At 48.2% G+C, this 20459-nt stretch overlaps 1 protein-coding gene across 1 annotated transcript in view; it reads left to right on the top strand.

Moving 5' to 3' along the window:
• The window catches only part of FSTL4 (follistatin like 4), a 401404-nt gene extending 382840 nt beyond the window's left edge, over positions 1 to 18564 (top strand). Inside the window, exons 14-16 of the mRNA XM_059417566.1 lie at positions 6016 to 6123; positions 10454 to 10563; positions 12383 to 18564. Coding sequence (XP_059273549.1) covers positions 6016 to 6123; positions 10454 to 10563; positions 12383 to 13085 — 921 coding nt within the window. The 3' untranslated portion in view covers positions 13086 to 18564. The remainder of the gene's footprint in view (positions 1 to 6015; positions 6124 to 10453; positions 10564 to 12382) is intronic.
• The last annotated feature ends 1895 nt before the right edge of the window (positions 18565 to 20459 follow it).

Genomic DNA, 20459 nt, shown 5'->3' with positions numbered 1-20459 from the left:
AGTCTTACACAATTCACAGTGCTCACCATAGCACATACCCTCCCCAATGTCCATCACCCAGCCACCCCATCTCTCCCACTCCCCTCCACTCCAGCAACCCTGTTAGTTTCATGAGATTAAGAGTCTCTTATGGTTTCTCTCCCTTTGTGGTTTCATCTTGTTTCATATTTCCCTCCCTTCCCCTATGATCCTATCTTGTTTCTCAAATTCCTTATGTCAGTTAGATCATCTGATAATTGTTTTTCACTGATTGACTTATTTCACTTAGCATAATACCCTCTAATTCCATCCATGTCATTGCAATGGCAAGATTTGGGGGGTTTTGTGGCTGCATAATATTTCATTGTGTGTGTGTGTGTGTGTGTGTGTGTGTGTGTGTGTGTATACATACATACATACATACCAGAGCTTCTGTATCCATTCATCTGTTGATGGACATCTGGGCTCTTTCCATAGTTTGGCTATTGTGGACATTGCTGCTATAAACATGGGGGTGCACATGCCCCTTTGGATCACTACATTTGTATCTTTAGGGTAAATAGTAGTGCAATTTCTGGTCGTAGGAGATCTCTATTTTCAACTATTTGAGGAACCCCCATATTGTTTTCCAGAGTGGCTGCACCAGCTTGCATTCCCACCAACAGTGTAGGAGGGTTCCCCTTTCTCCGCATCCTCACCAACATCTGTCGTTTCCTGACTTGTTAATTTTAGCCATTCTGACTGGTGTGGAGTGGTATCTCACTGTGGTTTTGATTTGTATTTCCATGATGCCAAGTGATGTTGAGCACTTTTTCATGTGTCTGTTGGCCATCTGGATGTCTTCTTTGCAGAAATGTCTGTTCATGTCCTCTGCCCATTTCTTTATTGGATTATTTGTTCTTTGGGTGTTGAATTCAATACATTCTTTATAGATTTTGGATACTAGTTGTTGATCTGTCATTTGCAAGTCTCTTCTCCCATTCTGTCAGTTGTCTTTTGGTTTTGTTGACTGTTTCCTTGGCTGTGCACAAGCTTTTGATCTTCATGAAGTCCCAATAATTCACTTTTGCCCTTGCTTCCCTTGCTTTTGGTGATGTTTCTAGAAAGAAGTTGCTGTGGCTGAGGTCAAAGAGGTTGCTGCCTGTGTTCTCCTCTAGGACTTTGATGGATTCCTGTCTTGTATTGAGGTCTTTTCTCCATGCTGAGTCTATTTTTGTGTGTGGTATAAGGAAATGGTCCAGTTTCATTCTTCTTCATGTGGCTATCCAATTTTCCCAACACTATTTGTTGAAGAGACTGTCTTTTTTCCATTAGACGTTCTTTCCCGATTTGTCGAAGATTAGTTGACCATAGGGTTGAGGGTCCATTTCTAGGTTCTCTGTTCTGTTCCATTGATCTATGTGTCTGTTTTTGTGCCAGGACCATACTGTCTTGATGATGACAGCTTTGTAACAGAGCTTGAAGTCTGGAATTGGAATGCCACCAGCTTTGGTTTTCTTTTTCAACATTCCTCTGGCTATTTGGGATCTTTTTTGGTTCCATACAAATTTTAGAATTATTTGTTCCAGCTCTGTGAAAGAAGTTGATGGTATTTTGACAGGGATTGCCTTAAACGTGTAGATTGCTCTAGGTAACATAGATATTTTCATAGCATTTGTTCTTCCAATCCATGAGCATGGCACATTTTTCCATTTCTTTGTGTCTTCCTCAATTTCTTTCATGAGTATTCTATAGTTATCTGAGTACAGATTCTTTGCCTCTTTGGTTAGATTTATTCCTAGGTATCTTACATTTTTGGGTGCAGTTGTAAATGAGATTGACTCCTTAATTTCTCTTCCTTCTGTCTTGTTGTTGGTGTCTAGAAATGCAACTGCTTTCTGAGCATGGATTTTATATCCTGACACTTCACTGAATTCCTGTATGAGTTCTAGCAGTATTGGGGTGGAGTCTTTTGGGTTTTCCACATAAAGTATCATATCATCTGTAAAGAGTGAGAGTTTGATTTCTTCCTTGCCGACTCAGAAGCCTTTTATTTCTTTTTGTTGTCTGATTGCTGAGGCTACAACTTCTAGCACTACGTTGAAGAGCAGATCTGATAGTGGACATCCCTGCCATGTTCCTGACCTTAGGGGAAAAGCTCTCGGTTTTTCCCCATTGAGAATGATATTCACTGTGGGGTTTTCATAGATGGCTTTTATGATACTGAATGTTATGTGTACCCTCTATGCCTAGCCTGTGAAGAGTTTTGATCAAGAAAGATGCTGTACTTTGTCAGATGCTTTTTCTGCATCTATTAAGAGGATCATGTGGTTCTTGTGCCTTCTTTTATTAATATATTGTATTACATTGTGCTCGCTTCGGCAGCACATATACTATATATTGTATTACATTGACTTTGCAGATGTTGAACCAACATTACAGCCCAGGAATAAATCCCATTTGGTCGTGGTGAATGATCCTTTTCATGTACTGGCTAGTATTTTGGGGAGAATTTTTGCACATATGTTCATCAAGGATATTGGTCTATAATTCTTTTTGATGGGGTCTTTGTCCACTTTTGGGATCAAGGTAATGCTGGCCTCCTAAAAATGAGTTTGGAAGTTTTCCTTTCATTTCTACTTTTTTGGAACAGGTTCTGGAAAATAGGTATTAATTCTTCTTTGAGTGTTTGGTACAATTCCCCTAGGAATCCATCTGGCACTGGACTATTGTTTGTTGGAAGATCTTTGATGACTGCTTCACTTTCCTTACTGGCTATGGGTCTATTCAGGCTTTTTATTTCCTCCTGGTTCAGTTTTGGTAGTTTATACATCTCTAGGAATGCATCTGTTTCTTCCAGATTTTCTAATTTGCTACATATAGTTGCCATAATATGTTCTTATTAATGTTTGTCTTTCTTTGGTATTGGTTGTGATCTATCTTCTTTCATGCATGTTTTTATCTGTTTGGGTCCTTTCTCTCTTCTTTTTGATAAGTCTGACCAAGGGTTTATCAATCTTATTAATTCTGTCAAAGAACCAGCTCCTACTTTCATTGATCTGTTCTACTGTTCTTTTGGTTTCTATTTCATTGATTTCTGCTCTGATCTTTATTATTTCTCTTCTCCTGCTGGGTTTAGGGTTTCTTTGCTGTTCTTTCTGCAGCTGCTTTAGGTATAGGGTTGGGTTGTGTACTTGAGACTTTTATTTCCTGAGAAAGGCCTATATTGCTATATACTTTCTTCTTAGAACCACCTTTGCTGCATCCCGAAAGTTTTGAACAGTTGTTTTCATTTTCATTTGTTTCTATAACTTTTTTCATTCATCTTCAATTCCCTGGTTGACCCACTCATTCTTTAGTAGGATGCTCATTAGCCTCCATATATTTGGAGTGCAGTTGTAAACTTTCCTCTTGTGATTGAGTTCTAGTTTCAGAGCACTGTGGTCTGAAAATATAAAGGAAATGATCCCACTCTTTTGGTACCAGTTGAGACCTGATTTGTGAACCAGGATGTGATCTATTCTGGAGAATGTTCTATGTGCACTTGAGAAGAATGTGTATTCTGTTGCTTTGGGATGGAATGTTCTAAATCTGTGATGTCCATCTGGTCCAGTGTGTCATTTAAAGCTTTTATTGCCTTGTTGATCTTTTGCTTGGATGATCTGTCCATTTCAGTGAAGGGGTGTGTTAAAGTCCTGTACTATTATTGTGTTATTGTTGATGTGTTTCTTGGATTTTGTTATTAATTGGTTTATATAATTGGCTGCTCCCATGTTAGGGGCATAGATACTTAAAACAGATCTTCTCGTTGGACAGACCCTTTTAAGTATGAAGAGTGTCCTTCCTCACCTCTTATTATAGTCTTTGGTTGAAAATCTAATTTGCCTGATATAAGGGTTGCCACCCCCGCTTTCTTTTGATGTCCATTAGCATGGTATATGGTTTTCCACCCCCTCACTTGAAATCTGGAGGTGTCTTTGGGTCTAAAATGAATCTCTTGCAGACAGCATATCGATAGGTCTTGTTTTTTTTTTTTTTTTTTTTAATCCATTCCAATACCCTGGGTCTTTTGATTGGGGCATTTAGCCCATTTACATTCAGGTAACTATTGCAAGATATGAATGTAGTGCCATTGTATTGCCTGTACAGTGACTGTTACAGTATATTGTCTCTGTTCCTTTCTGGTCTATGTTACTAGTACAGACAGATCAGATTTAATTAGTGTTAGCTGTATTTTTCCATCCTGTCACTTTCAACCTTTCCATGTCCATATATTTAAGGTGGTATTTTATGGCCTGGGCGCCTGGGTGGCTCAGCGGTTAAGGTGGTCTTTTATAAAGCTACGTGTGTTTAGGTTTATCTAGTATTATAATCTTGATCTTTTACTTGGGCCATTTGATCCATCTATATTTAAGGCAGTTAATTTTATAGTTAAATCTACCATCTTACTGGTTTTTTACTTGATCTGTTTTTTTTTTTCCTCCGTTTTACTTTCTTTTGGATTAGTCAAATATTATTCTGTTATTTTTAGGACAGAGATTATAATATGCATAGTTGTCTCAATACAGTCTCATAATTTATGATTTCACTTCTCTAACAATAGAACCATGTAACAGTAACTCCTTTAACTCCTCTCCTCCCTTTTCACATGATTATGGGAATAGATTTTAACTCTATATATAATTGAACCCCACAAGACCTGGCTTAACATTATTTTGTACACTTGGTAGTCATATATATTCACCCACATATTTACTTTTCTCCCTGCTCCTTATTTCTTCCTGAAGTACACAGCTTTGTCTGGGATCATTTTCATTGTGAGGAATGACTTTTTTAAGTGGCTCTTTTAGTGGAGACCTGATAGCAACACACACTCAGTTTTTGTTTCTTTGAAAAGAACTGTATTTGCCCTTTAAAGACTATTTTCACTGGATATAGAATTCTACCTTAACAATTATACTCACTTGGCATTTTAAGATGTTGCTCCATTGTCTTCTGTTGTTTTGGTAATAGGTCAACTTCCAGTCTTTTTGTCACTCTTTGATCTTTAGCAATTTTACTTTGATATGCCCAGGGATGATGCTCTTTGTATGTATTCCAATTTCGAAGTTTTAGTGGTTCTTGAATGTGTAGATTGATAACTTTCATCAGACTGGGATTGTCTCTTACCTCTTCTTTGGAAACTTAAAAGTTAGACATTTCTACTGCATCCCACATGTCTTGTACTCTTCTTTTCCATCCTTTTTTTGTCTCTTCATGCTTCAATTTTAATATGTTCTATCAACCTATCTTTCCCTAGCCCTGTTTTCTGCTATGCCTAATATGGATTGCACAGAACCTATTTAGTGAGTTCTTAATTTCAGGTATTGCATTTATTTCTACTTAATTTTACTTCTGTATATAAATTTGTAATTATCTTTTTATGAATCATTCATGGGTCTGTTTCTCTTGAATTTTTTAGTAGTCTCGAGCCCTATACTCTGTATCTTGTAATGCCTAGTAATTTTTTCAAGGGAAGGGGAGGGGGGAAGGGAAGAAGGGGGAAGGGAAGAGAAGGGGAAGAGAAAGGGAAAAGCTCTGCTGACGTAAGAGTCCAGGGATAAGGGCTGATCTTAAAGTCAGTCTCAGGTGGCTCAGGAGGAAGGGCCAATGCACCAGAATTTCAGCTCAGAACCACCTGGGGAGGACACAGAGGGTTCTAGAGGCCTAAAAGCCTTCTGGGAGCAGGGACCAGAGTGCCCTGCAGCTGATTCTTGAGTGGAAAATGTAACCCTCTGGTTATGTTTGGGCTTTTGCTGAGATGGTCTGGGTCCCCTTCGAGTAAAACATGGAAGAAATTTTCAAAAAGGTTTCAATTACTGGCAAGAGTTTTCTTCTGTCTCTAAAGAATACCCAGAAGGGCAGCTTAAGCCCTGGCCTCCCAAGCCGGCTTTGTGCCAAGGCAGAGAGGTTGGCTTTCCACTCACCTAGGCATGACAGTCATGTACACCAAGTCCAGAAGTGAGCACCGTGTCAGCTTATAATGATGACCCACTTGTATGTATTTTTTTTCTCAAGTCCATAGGTGTGGACCCTCTGCCAGCTAAGCTGACCTATGACAAGTCTCATGACCAAGTGTGGGTCCTGAGCTGGGGGGATCTGCACAAGTCCCAACCAAGCCTCCAGGTATGTTGAACACATGGAGACCCACACTCACCCCACAGGAACAAAGGATACTGACCTCCCATACACGTCTCTTGCTTCCCTAGGTAGCTAATCACACTTACCCAAAATCTATCCACCAAGGCTTAAGGAGAGCCAGAGCCCCTCACAGACCATTACCAAGGTATCATCTGCCAGGCTTACCTTTAAGGACAAGAATCCTGATGATGACTAAGATTGTGATGTCAGGACAAGTGGAATGTGGCTCCCGGACTCCCCCTCTCCTGAGCAAGGACGTTCTGCTCCTTGGGCTGAGCAGGCTCGAGAGTGGTGTCCAAGCAAGTACTCGATAAGGAAAGGAAAGTAAGAGCAGCAGTCGTGTCCACACTAGAAGCGCATCTATTCAGTGCTTATGGTGCTTTAGGGCACAAGAAAGTTCAGTAACGTGCCCGTGGTCCAAGCCAGGCCCTGCGGCTCTTCAGCCCAGGGTCAGCCAGTGCACAGTCTGTTGGAAACAGTCTAGGCCCGAGAGTTCTGTGGGATTCCCCTGTCCACCAACAAGAGATGGTCAACACCACCCCCATGTTATGAGTGCATGCCTCTGCCTTTCTCATCAGCAGGGATGCATTCAAGGATTAAGCCCTAAGAAAAGAGATCTGAATGCCTGATTTCTCCCAGAGATGTACACAGAGCCCTTCTAGATAGACAGAAGAGAAGTTAATTCATGCATTGGATGCCTCAGGACATTAGGGCTTTGTTCTCTCTCAGAAGCGCAGCTGAGAAGAACTGCAGAGGGAGCCTAGTTCACCCTGTTCTCAAGACCAGGAAGAAGGAAGGGACATCCTCCAGAAGACTGACCACCTGCCTGTGTGTCTCAGCCCTGCTGGGCCAGGGAAAAGTCTCTGCCACACCTCCTGTAAACGGAGACTACTGTCATTTGATGGATGCCATCACCCTGGGCCCCAGTGAACTGACAGAAAATCCCCATTAGAGGGTCTAGGAGCCTGAATGAAGGTCATTCAGAGCAGAACGTAAGCCCAGGGAAATCCTAACTTATTGGTCCCTCTGGCAGCTCCCAGAAAGCCTCTAAAGTAATTCATGGTGAGGGTCCACCAAAACACTTTTTTTCTGAAACCAAAAATTATTTCCTAATTTAACAGCTATGAGCTGAAAAACAGGAAAAAAACATCAGCTTGGTCCTGGATTTCCCACCTGCCACAGCAGCTGGCACATCGTAGATGCTCTAGGACTGAAATCCAAGAGTCCTATTCCTGGCCCTGATAGGCTTCACTGGACAGGACAAAAGAGAGCGTAGGCATAAGAATTCAGAGACCGCATAAGAATTCACCGCCCCCTCTGAGGAACAGATCTGTGGAAAGATACCCAACAAACACCAGATGAACCAGATCAGAGACCTCAAGATAAAGAAAGATAAAGAGGAGACAGTTCTGAACAATGAACCCAGAGAAGAAGGATGAGGACAGCCTCCCTGGAAATGGTAATCAGCGCTAAATAAGGATGTCTGAATGAGGAGAGACACGCTGAATGAGAAACCCTGCTACCAGACGGTAACCGAAGATAAATTATTTCCATAAAAATAAGCATAGGGAGTGGAGGAAAGAAAGGGGGATAAAAATACTTAGAAATACCTTACTGGGATAAGAGAAAGTTTGGAGAATGCTGGCAGAATGTAGCAGCTGGGAAGCAGCAGTCTCATTATTCCACATCTGACAAACTGATTTCTCTTGAAAGCAGAGATGATCAGACTGGGTTAGGAAGGAAGGAAACTAGAACTTGTTGATGAGAAACACACATGTTTCAAAGAGAAGAAAAGGCAGAATTTAAAAGGACAGGCATAGTAAGGACAGGTGACAAGAATGTATCCAGACTGCCACTCACATCAGACAAGGTGGGGTTTAAGGTCAAAAGCACTAAAAACAGCAAACACGGAGAGACACCATGGGATGAACACCCAAGAGATATCAAGCACTTAACGACTAAATGCCTCAAACAAGAGTGATTTAACATAAAGATGGATTCGATTAAAAATGCACTCACATTGTAAAAAAAGACCAAAGAAAGACAGGGGAAACCTGAATAATGACACAACTTGGTTTACTATAAACCTGGCATCTGCAAAACCATTTTTTCTCATGTCCACATCCACACAAGTATATCAGAAACCACAAAGGAAATAAATCCTATAAAAGTAGACATGAGAGGCAACAGTATCTGAAGCCCAATGAGACCTCCCTTCTCAGCTGGTTCTGTCTACCCGCTGGGAGAGCTGCCCAGCCTTCAGGACCCCGCACTGATGACCAAGTGACATTTCCTGGTATCTCACCACTGATGTACAGCTCCTGAACCAAGCCCAGAGAGTCAACAAAACTGAGGGGTTCAAATAACAATTATCTTTTGGGCATGAGTGAGGACACAAATGTGCCCAGGCCCTCTGTAGGACGCAAGGCCAAGAAGGAACTCAAGACTCGATGGAGAAATGAGGCCGGTAGCGCCCATCGGCTCAATGGCCCGTGCTAGTGCGTTTTGATGAGGTAATCTCTCAGTACAGGGTGTCGGTGTGGTGAGGCGTGAATGACCCTGACCGCTGACAGCCTGTGATTTTCTATCTCTATTAGAAGTGAAAATGACAGGCCTGGTATCAAGCAGTGATTGTATGTCTTCTCGGAATTCTCTGGCACTTTCCCTTAGACACTCCCAAGATCCAGTTTCCTCAGGCTGCTATTTTCTTAATGCCCAGTTCTGAGAGGTTTTTTTCCTCCATGTGCTTGCCATGGAATTATCATTTAGCCATTTTAAAAAACCACTGCAAAATAACCTAATGCCGTGTTACAACTTTGGAGCTGCCCCAAGGCTAAAAATACAAATCACAGGCCTCATCATTCCAATCTGGCATTCTGCCTGCGTGGAAATCACGATCCAGAAAAGTCTCAAACCTCAACCCTGCCTGAGGAGGCAGGCCAAGTGGTGTTGATTTTCCCATAAAAGAAAGAGCCAGAAGTCAGGCCTATTCTTCGAAGGTAAAAGCCTCCAGAACTCCAAGCCTTGTGAGTCACAAAGCTCCAGGAGACACTGTCCTCAGCCTCAGGCTGCACAAGTCTAGACCCTTCTTTCCGTAGACATGGCCACAATATCTAGATCAGGAAAAGTGTCTAAGCTCTGTGTTCAGGCCTAAGCCCCCACTCTCCTGCTCAGAGGGCCTGGGCTTGACCTTGTGGCTCTTCCCCCAAAATGGCCCACCAGATGGCCAAGCTCCTCATCTGGCTGCAGGTCAGCCATCTTTCAGAGCACTGGCCTAGCCACTGAGGGCTGATGAGCATGTGCAAAGGCAAGGGGGACCCAGGCCGGCTGGCACGATGTCTCTGGCCTAGAAGCACCCAAGACTAGGGTAGCTGCTGGATAGATGCTCAGCCTGCCCACAGAGGGCTTCCTGGCAGGACCTCCAAACTACTCTGTCATCCCACCTAATCTCCAACAGCATTTGGCTCTCTTCCGCATTGGTGGCTGTTCCCTGACACAGACCCACCAGGGATTTCTGCACCAGACAGTGGCTGCAGCAGCCTCCTGCTGACTCTATAGGGGATAAGATGTTACCTCCAGGGAAACAGAGGTAGCTGTGCTCGGTCACTCCCATCATATACAAAAACCAGTGCCCGATTCTTCATTTCTCTCACAAGTCCTTTCTGCTACCAGGCCTGAGCCCCAGCATTCTAACTGCAAGCCATCTAAATGGCCAGAGCAGCATCTTTGAATGGCATTTCTGCACAATTCCTGCTTTCTCTGATAAAATTTGGAGTCAATAATTCCCAGAGAATGCCTCTATGAGCAGTATAGGACAGAGATTCCCAACAAACAGGCCCAGGCACCTGACATCAGAGGAAAACAGGGAACCAGTAAATCTTTCCACCATTTAACATTTTAGTGACTTAAAAGCTCTCTCCCTCTTTTCCCAGGGTGACCTGGATGCTTAGATGGTGGGATTCTCAGTTGTGGGGAAGTGTGGTCTCTGAGCATCTGAGCATAGTTACCGTTCTGTTTTTGGGAGCCCTCTGGGAAGCTGTGCCCTCAGGGGGCCGACAGGGTCCCATAAGGTCAGGGTTGGGCCTCCCTAAAAAGGAGGGCATGGTTCGGGCATTCCCAAACTTATCGCTTCCTCCCCACAGGAGGATGGGTCCCTGCCTCTGACATTCCCAAGCAGCTCCCACTCTGCTCCCAGCCCCCTCTCTCTCTGAAGCAGCCTGACCGCTGAGGGTCCCTGCCAGCACATGAACATGTTTCCAGGTTGCCCCCCCCAACTCATGTGGACCCTCACCAGGACTCCTGCTCTGTGTTGTAGGTGATCACAGAAGCCAGCACTGCCCAGGGCCAGCATCTTATCCACACACCGTTCTCAGGAGTGGACGATTTCTTCATTCCCCCGACAAACCTCATCATCAACCACGTCAGGTGAGATGGGGCCACGGGGCCCTCCAGTAACCCCTGTAACCCAGCTCAGCCCTGCCTGTGGCTGCATTTGCCCAGCGTGAGACCTGCTCCTTCTCTGTTTCTTTCCCACTCATGCTGAGCTGACCTTGGGCTCCTTCATGAGGGGACAGAGAAATAGACCCATCCCGAGTCCTTCATGGTCATAGTTAAGGAAGGCAGCCAGCTCTCCCACCCTCCGAGGTCCACAGAGGACAAGAGAGGAAAGTCAGCAGTGGTGACTGGAGCACACTAGACTTACTAGACACACAAAAAACTAGTCAAAGTGGCCTTAACCCCTTCTTACAGATGAGGAAACAGAGGCTCGAAGAAGCCAAGACCCTGGACGGCCAAGTTAACACAGCCAGGAGCCCCCTGAGCAGCCAAGCAGAGGGCCAGCCAGGAAACAAACCCTCCCGGTTGTCTGGTTTGTCACCATCCAGAAGAACAGCCTAATAAAGGCGTCCTCCGTCTCCACAGCAACCCTCATCCCAGCCGGCCCCTCCCCCTGCCTGTTCACATCAGAGAACCCCCAGACACCCCTCGCCGGAAAGTCAGCACTGCAGCAGACTAAGCCTCCCTCTCATCAAGGCACCGAGACCCAAAGATCTTGGGGCCACTATTTATGCCCTTCTTTTGTCTGACATCAAACACCTTTCTCCAAGAAGAAATGCCTCGTTTTTGTACACTGAAACTGGGCTTGTGAAACTAGGCCCACCCATTTATCCAAGACTGGGAAGAAAACACCCCTTAACGAACCCCTCCCTGTAGACAGCACCTGGGAAGAGCTTCTAAGATGCCTCTGAAGGGGTAAAATCCCCCAAAGAAGCTGACTTCAGCCAGGAGTCTAACAAACTTATAGGCTCTGGGTTGTCTGTGTGTGGCCTTTAGCATTCAACTTGCTTCTATGAGCAGGCTTCTCTTTCCTGCTTTCTCCGTGCTCCGGCTCTTTAGGAAGGCTTTAAAGAAGCTTTATACTGGCCACCTCCCCACTCTGACGCTCCATTAGTTACTCAGGAGATAAGTGTGGCGGAGACTTTTCTCTTACTCCTGTAGGTGTCCACAGGCACCAAAAGGCCTCCCCGAGCCAGGGCTTTGGGCAGAGGCCCCCGAGTCACAGCCAAGTCCTTCCCAGGGTTAGATCTCCTCACAGTTCACAACCCGCCTCCAAAGCAGACTTGAGCGAAGACCAGGTGTGAGATGTGAGCAGCGCCCACCCACTGAGCCCTTCCCCTGCGGCTTCCTCTTTGATCCAGTCCTCTGACAACCCTCCCAGAGGGAACTGCCCTCTTTAGAGTCGCAGAGCCTCCAAGAGGCGAGGCACGTGCCCAGCTCTGCTGGGAGACAGGCAGTGCGCAACGCCTTGGCCGTCCGATTGCAAAGGTAAAGGCTGTCCTCCGCACCCCCTGCCCAGGATGGCTCCCAAAGGCCTCGTAAACGGGACCCAGGAGAGGCTGCCCCACTACGGTCCTCTCCAGGGAAAGGAGCACTGACAGCAGGTGTGTCCTCTCCTTCCCAGCTGGTGCAAAGCCTCAGGGGTGCTGATCTGAAGGCTTCCCCCAGGGAGAAGCGGCCATGGGCACTTTTGCGCTCCTTCTATCCTGAGCGTGTCAGAAGAGCGTCTATCCAGGAGCATTTGTAACTCCACTGCCTCTGGTTTGACATCATCTCTGAGTCAGGGAAGAAGCTGTGCCCTGTGGGATGGTACATCTCCTTAAACTAGCAGATCCCTGAAGGGTGACGACAGAGGGAAGAGAAAAGATGCAATCCCTTACACCTCTGACCTCAGTTCTTCCCTCTGCAGGTTCGGCTTCATCTTCAACAAGTCCGACGCCGCCATCCACAAAGTCGATCTGGAAACACTGGTGCAGCTCAAGACCATCAGCCTGCGGCGGCACGGCTGTGTGCCCCAGGCCATGGCCCACACGCACCTGGGCGGCTACTTCTTCGTGCAGTGCCGACAGGACAGCCCCGCGCCCGCCGCCCCCCAGCTGCTGCTTGACAGCGTCACAGACTCGGTGGTCGGCCCCAATGGCGACGTGAGCGGCACGCCACACGTGTCCCCCGACGGGCGCTTCGTCGTCAGTGCTGCCCCTACCAGTCCCCAGCTGCACGTGCAGGAGATCACGCTGCAGGGCCGGATCCGGACCCTCTACAGCTTGAAAATCAGCCCGGGCGTCTCAGACGTGGCCTTCCAGCCCTCCTTCACCCAAGGCAACCAGTACTACGTGTACGCCGCAGCCGAGACGGAGCCGGCCCTGCTCTTCCTGGAGCTGTCCACGGGGAAGATGGGCATGCTGGAGAACCTAAAGGAGCCACCCACGGGGCCAGGCGGGCCGTGGGGAGGGCCCCGCAGGATCGTGAGGGACAGCGGGCTCTTCGGACAGTACCTGCTCACGCCGGCCCAGGAGTCGCTATTCCTCATCAATGGGAGACAAAACGCGCTGCGTTGTGAGGTGGCAGGCATCAGGCGGGGGACCACGGCCGTGTGGGTGGATGAGGTATGAAGGGGTCCTCCCCCCGCACCAAGCAGAGCCCCGGGCCACCAAGCTCCGCCTAGTCCTCACTCCGTAGCCCCAAGCAGGCGCCCTGTACATTTTTACAGACAAAAGCAAAACCTGTACTCGCTTTGTGGTTCAACACTGGTCTCCTTGCAAGTTTCCTAGTCTAAGGTATGCGCTGCTAACCAGATTGGGATTTTTCGTTGGGAAGTATGAGTTATGCCTTGAGCACCGGTGAGAACACATGCTGCCGTGTCAAGGAATCATTTCTGCGCCCAGCTCCACACCATGTTACCTGGGGACACCGTGGAACCAAGAGCTCCTGCTGTCCAGGCTTACCTTTCCGTCGGTTGCCTTCATGTGCTCATTGTCCCTCACCGCCAGGTCCGGCCAGGCTTCACCCCAACGGAGTGGCCGGAAGCCAGGCCTGCAGACAGGCTCGCTGGAAGCAGGGCTTGCTCCAGGCCTAAGAGCCACGGCCGCCCACCTCCTGGACCTTCTTTTCTCCTGCGCAGCTGCTTCGTGCTTTTCTTTCCATGTGACTTGGTATAAGCCTGAGGGAGAGCCGACAAGACTTCTTGCATCTTGGGGATGGGGAAATCACTCACTTTATTTTGGAAATTTTGATTAAAAGATAATTTTTTATAACCTCAAATGCTCGTAAGCAGAAAGATGCTCTCTGACGTCCAGCTCTGTTTCTCCCTGCCTTAGGCCAAGTCTCTGAGTGCCCCCACCCCACGTCCCACAGCCAGAAGGAACAATGGTCATCCAAGAATAATGCCCTCCACACCACGGAAGTCCCACATGCAGCTCTGGCTACCACCTTGGCCAAGACTTTGTTCTGGATTGGGACACAAAAGACCAGGACAAACCCTGCGTGCCTGCTTTTTACCACTGAAGGGGGAGGTTTTCTTAGCCAGGCCCAGGACCCCAGATCCAGGGTAGACTGGGCTTGCCAGGCAAAGTGGGGGGTGGTGACCTACTGAACAGTGATCTCCAGGCTCCACACAGTAACCCCAAAGACCCGTGTGGGATCCAGGTGGGTTCTGTAGGCTATCCGTTTTTAAAGTCCCTTTCTTTTTCTGTCTGTGGCCCATGCACTCCAGTCCCTGCTTCAGCACAGCCCAGACAGCACGTTTCAGGACCTCCTTACACAGGGGCCCTTCTCGCCCCAGTAACCCATGCCACAAAACCCACAATCCCAAGGATGCAGGGGCTGGGGAGGAGGATAGAGGCTGTCAATGCTGCATGATCTCCAATGTCTCAGACTCTGCCAAGCTAGCGGGGGGCAAGGGGGTGCACAAGGAAGTACAACAGCTGGCCCAGGGAAGGGCCCTGTGGGGCAGAATGTCCCCAGTGAAGAAGCTTCCCCGGGCCCCCCCTTTCTTCCCATTTCAGTAGTCACAACATACTTGTATGCTTTCTGGTTTAAGTGATTGATTTTCAAGCCACCTGAAGCTGGAAAAGATCCCCTCACGGTCCCCTCAGCTCACATAGCCCCCTTCACCTGCCAACATGGCCGAGCTTTTCCTGTGTGCTGATCACCAGCCCCTCTCAGGAGAAGAAAGACACACACCCTGCCTTGCTTTACCTACACACAGCTCCCGTTCACACTCCCCTGACTGCCCAGCCCACCCAAACCACTCTGTCCGCCCCAATGTCCTGAAATCGGCCCTTCCCTTGGCATCTCCCATGCGTCTTGGTTCACAAAACACTTGTCCACTCCAGCTCCCAAGAGTGTGGCCAGATATGCCCATGCAGACTTGAGGGTTTGTTCCTGGTAAAGGATGGAGCTACAGGTGGAGGGAATGGCCTTCAAAGGCCGCCTTCTCACTTTCACCAGGGCTGGGACGGACCATGCCTCTCACCCTTTCTTTTTATTCCTGTCTCGGTCTCTTGACACCTTCACTTCTAGACTCCCACTTCTATCGTGGAAATTCTCCAACTTTCAGAAACTTGTCCCTTTGGGAAAATCTACTCCACAGTGGTGGCCCCTGGGAGGGGGGGAAAAAACAGTTGGGATGAGCACTGGGTGTTATACGCAACAAACACATCATTGAACACTACGTCAAAAACTAATGACACACTACATGTTGGCTAGCTGAACATAATAAAAAAAGTCTCCGAGCCTCCCTGAGGAAGAGCCTCCCAGCTGCCAGGCCAGAGCGGCAGCCCCTCTGGGTCACGGGGCTCCTAAGTCAAAGACCATTCAATCCCAATGGCCCTTTTGCACCAGGAGTGACTCCAGCCACCAATCCTTGGCCCCAATCCTTCTGTCTCTAGGTGTGTCTGAGAAAGTATCTCTGCCTCACGCTGACTCATCGTGTTTACTGGAGCCCCCGGCTCAGGCTTCAAGGCACGCACTCCACATAGGACAGCCGCCAAGCAGAGCGCACAAAGGCCAAAGAGTAGCTGCCTTCTCAGCTGGGCAACCAACAGAACTGCTGGGGGCAGGGGGAGGCAGGGGAAAGACAGGCCAGGCTGCCCCTGGCCCTTTCCAGCCCCAGAAGTGGCTCCCTGGGACACAGCTGGAAAGTCAGAGACGGTAAGCCTTGCAGCCAGCCCAGCCAGGGATCCTTCTGCCGAACACCCAAGTTCAGCTGACAACAACTATTTCACACTAAAGAAGCAGTCATCTTACATTTAAAAAGCTGCTTTCATAATGAACTACTTCAAAATTATTCAATTTTGAAATAAAACTGATTTCACAAAAATTCAACAGTATTTTTTTTTTGTAATTCACATATCACCTACACCTTTGCTGATATTAAAGATTTGAAACAGAGGTGCACGTGCTTCTTCTGCCCACGTGAGCAGAACCCTGCATGGGGGCTCTGGGTCCACAAAGCCCACCCAATGGCTGGTAGGAAGAGGGATTCGTCGGCTTCCAGGCAACTGCGTGGACTCCCCATGCGGGAAGCCTGGGTGTGGAGTACACGCCTGGTAAATGCCACCCTCCCCGGCCCAGCAACCTGCCTGGGGCTGGCCCAGTCTTCTTCCCATGGTCTCCCACGCATTTGAGGATCCCACTACCTTCCCAGAACCGCCAGAAGAAGCTGGAAGAGCCCCATGAAGTCAGGCTGGGGCCAAGCGCTAATACCAAGCTACAGGAACCTGAATCTAGAGGCATCATGAGCAGAGACAGCAGCTCAGTCCCCGCCCTGCCCCACCCGACCCCAGCCATTTCCTTTCCTTCCTGCTCCTCTGTGCAGGAAGGGGCTCCCAGTTCCAGGAAGGGCCCCAAGGATAGCTCTCAACCCCAAGGAACACAGAGAGCCGCCTGCTGCCCTAGGCACTCTAACTGCTGAGACTTCATTTAGGAGAGCAGCCGGAAGTGGGCTTTGTGTGGCCACAACTTCTTTTCTGTTGACCAGTAACCTGTGAACTAAAGGAGAATCCAGAATGGAGACATGCAACAGATCCACTCCGGATATATTTTTCTACCAGGGGCTTATGACGGCACCCATTCATTTCTCACTGTGTGTTTCAGTCACATACCACGGACGCTGAACCATCTTCATCACCAGTCTCACAACTCTGTCTCGGGTCCTCCTTTCCACTGGGAAGGCTCCAGGTTGCTGATGCCACATCTCACTCCCTCCCATGCACCTACCAGTCTACCTCACCTTCTCCTTCCTGCACCCAGCTCCTCCGGAAGCGGTCCTCCTACCCACCCCCCACCCTGAAGACCAACTGTGACACATGCTGACAACCATGCTCTCCTCCCCCACCCAGAACCCCAGATCCTTCTCCAAGTGCGATCAGAACCCACTGGGACACAGCCCTTTGCTGCCCAGAATCATGATCCCTGTGCCCTACCTTGCAGCCTTTCCAAGCAAGGTGATCAAGACCAGAGCGAACTCCCAAGTGTCAGGGAAGTGAATTATTGTCAAACAGAAACTGTCGGACAAGAATACAGACGGTGAAGACTCACCCAAGCTTTATCCCTTAGAAGACCCGAACTATACCTTCCTCATTTCCAGTTTATTCTCTGCCTTGCTGGATTCCCCATGCCTCAGGCCTCCTGTACATCAGTCGCGCCACAGCTTTTACAATTTGAGGAGCAACTGACCTACTGTCATACCAGTTCCCCCAATGGCCTTTGCCCCATGCTGCTACCTTGCTTTCAAGTCCAAGTAAGAAGTCCCTCACAGGGCCAGATGCTACTATTTGCTCCCAGACTAGCACGTAGGCAGAGCAGTTTTGTTCAACAAAGTCATTAGCTGCCACGGTTTCTCTTCAAAACGTCGAGATTACAGAACAGAGAGGCTTAGAAGATTCAAAGAAGAAAACAGACAGTGCCTATGCTCAAGGTCTGACCACAGACCCCAAATCCCTGATGGAGTGCAAGCTATTCCTGCTCTGGTCTATAGCAGACTACCTAAGGTTACTTGAGAACTTGCGCATCTTCTGGGAGCCTGCAGGCTTCAGGCACCAGCCACCCCGCTGACATCTGGAGCCCAGCAAGCACATTCTCACACCTTCTTTGGAGCTGTGGACAGCAATGGGGATTTACCCAAACACAATGTGTGAGATCACACAAAGTATGGGGAAAGCAGAAACTGGCTTCCAACACTGACAGCAAGGTTCCTAGAGCCAGCACCAGAGTGTTGACCGTGTACTTTCTGTCACTATTCTTGGACAAACCTACCATTCACACACCCCTCTTTCCAAGCTCGTCTTAACTAATAGGGAACCATCTCTTTCCTCTACGGCCCTAGAGAATGTGGGCCACACACCCCAGAGGGCTCTAGAAGGCTTAGCCTGCACTCCACAAAGCAATAACGATTGACTGGCCCCCACGCCCAGCAGGCAACCTCACCACATGTCACCAAGGCAGGATCGGAGAATGCTGCCCTTTAGGGATATGCTCTTCAAGATCGGAACTCTATTTCCGAGGCAGGGCAACCTGTCTTGGCTGATCATGGGGCCTGAGTGCTCTCCAATGAGAATATTCCCAATATCTCATCCTTCGTCCACTGCCCAGGGTGACATCTGCCATCGGTTTAAGAGTTGTTGGTCCCCTGCTACTTGAGCTGCTTCAGACAGGTGTAGGATAACAGGTCCATAAGCTGTCACCCCAGACCCCACGGCACACCCAGGCTGGCTCCTGTGGTTGGCTAGCCCCCCTTCCTGGCCTGGCCCCATCACACCCCACTATTCTCCCCTCTGCTTGCAGTCTCCGAAGGCCATGCGAAATGATCTTGGAACAAAAGTGGGCATGGTGTGCGGCTGGAGTGATCACACACATACTGTTTCACACTCTAGTATAGCTGAACAGCCCTCAAGATAGGAAGTCACAGGCACACCCTTTGTCCCGTGAAGATTCTCATCCTCCCCCACCTCAGAAAACTTTCAGATCTCTTATTTCAAGGCAGATACATTATTTTGAGCTGTTGTGTAGACACCAAAATATATTTTCTGTAATCACCAGTATTTCTCAAAAGGCCTCCTGTAATTACTATACATGTGAATTTTTCCTTATTTATAAAATATATATAAATTATTTTTAATACATCAACTTTAGTAGAAATTTGTACCAACACAGTAACTGTATGTGGCATATGAAATAAGTTTGTGTTTACTTTGACATATTGCACCGTACTGAACACACCGTGTAACCACAGTACCACATGATATGAAGATGACTCACAGATTATCATGAAGTATTGTCATTGTAAATGCTCTTTTTCTGAAGATTTTACAATAAAACTTAAGAAAACTGACCTTCTGTTTGTGCCAGTCTGTGGGCTGTTGGGGAAGCGAGAAGGGATAAAGGCAGGACCACGCAAGCCCTTCGCCCCATTCTCCATCACCCTGCAGGTTCTCGAAGGGCCAAGGGGAGTGGCCTCTCACTGGCTTGCTCCTAAGGGCTGTGGACAAAGGCAGGCACCTGGGAGAAGTCCCTTCCCCCATGTTGAAGTTTCAGCCCCCAACATGTACAACCAAAATGTCTGGTTCTGAACTTCTCTTCACCTGCTCTGGTGGACATTTGCAATTTGCCACAGGCACCAACCCAGGCTGGACTCCAGTCCCTCTTCATTCTGGTCAAGGCGGACTTGCCAGCTAGGACACAGAGTGCATCAAGTGCTCAGTCATCGTTATCACCAAGGTACCAGCGTGGAGCGCCTACTGGGTGTGAGCCCTGGGAGAGCTGTGGGGCCTCGAGGGCGGCACGAAGCACAGTCCTTCCCCTGGGTCAGCTTCAGATCCCCTGCACCGTGGCTGGCAGGTCAGGTTCTCCAGGAAATAGAACCAATGGGTGTGTGTGTGTGTGTGTGTGTGTAGGTGGGGGGAAGAGGGAGAGGGAGATTTATTTTAAGGAATTTGTTCCTGCAATTGTGATAGACGGCAAGTCCCAGATCTACAGGGGAAGCTGGTAGCTGGAGACCCCAGGGAAGGGCTGGCGTTGGAGTCCAAAGCCAATTTGTTTGGTTATATTCTTCCGAGGAAGTCAGTCTTTTTTTTTTTTTCCCCTTAAGGCCTTCCACTGATTTGATGAGGTCCACCCACACCACGGAAGGTATCTTCTTCAGTCCAAGTCTACTGATTTAAGTGTTAATCTCCCTGACAAAATCCTTTCACAGGAGCACCTACAAGAGGTTGCTCAAATATCTTTCTGGACACCACCATCCAGCCAAGCTGACACAGAAAATTAATCATCACACTGACAAAAACAAGAGGTTGCTCCTCCTCTATCTTGGAGGCATGACCGGCTACATGCCAGGCACCGTGATGCTTTGAAACTTAACATCATCCGCACAAGGCAGGTGTTGGTATGATCTCCAGTCGAGTGAAGAGGACATGAAAGAGCACCAGACCCAGATTCATGTTCATGTCTCCACAGCCAAGACACGTGCTCTTAGCCATGAAACCGCCACGCGCAGTCCCCACACCACCCAAGTTCCAAGCACGGCTCCAGCCTTACTACCCTCCACCCCCGCTACACCGCCAGGCGCCACAGTCCCCGCACGGGAGGGACTTTGCTCTGCTTTAACTCACACCTTGGGGAAGCAAGGTGCCCAGACTAGCCCTCAAGATCTGGGGTCCACCCGGTCCCCTCAGACAAGAGGAAATGCACATGATTAAAAGCTCTGTGCAGAGAAAACAAACAAACAAACAAACAAACTCTGGGCAGAGACCAGACAGCAGTGGTCAGCTTCTCCCTGCGCCCAGAGGCCGAGCTCCTCACCGCATACACTCCGGTGACCTCCTTTCAGCTCACAAGCTCCAGGACAGCCGTGGTTGGAGCTGGAATCGGGGTGGGGGGAGGCATCCAAGAGAAGCCCACAATAGGACTTGCCCCAGGCAGGTGGCAGAAGTTTCCATGCACCCATTCCCTCCTAAGCAGGCTGAAAGGAGGCCACTCAGAGATACACA

Source organism: Mustela nigripes, chromosome 12, assembly GCF_022355385.1.
Source record: "Mustela nigripes isolate SB6536 chromosome 12, MUSNIG.SB6536, whole genome shotgun sequence".
NCBI classification, from domain to species: Eukaryota; Metazoa; Chordata; class Mammalia; order Carnivora; family Mustelidae; genus Mustela; species Mustela nigripes.
Note: the sequence above shows the minus strand (reverse complement) of the source record. Positions and strands in the feature narration are given on the sequence as shown.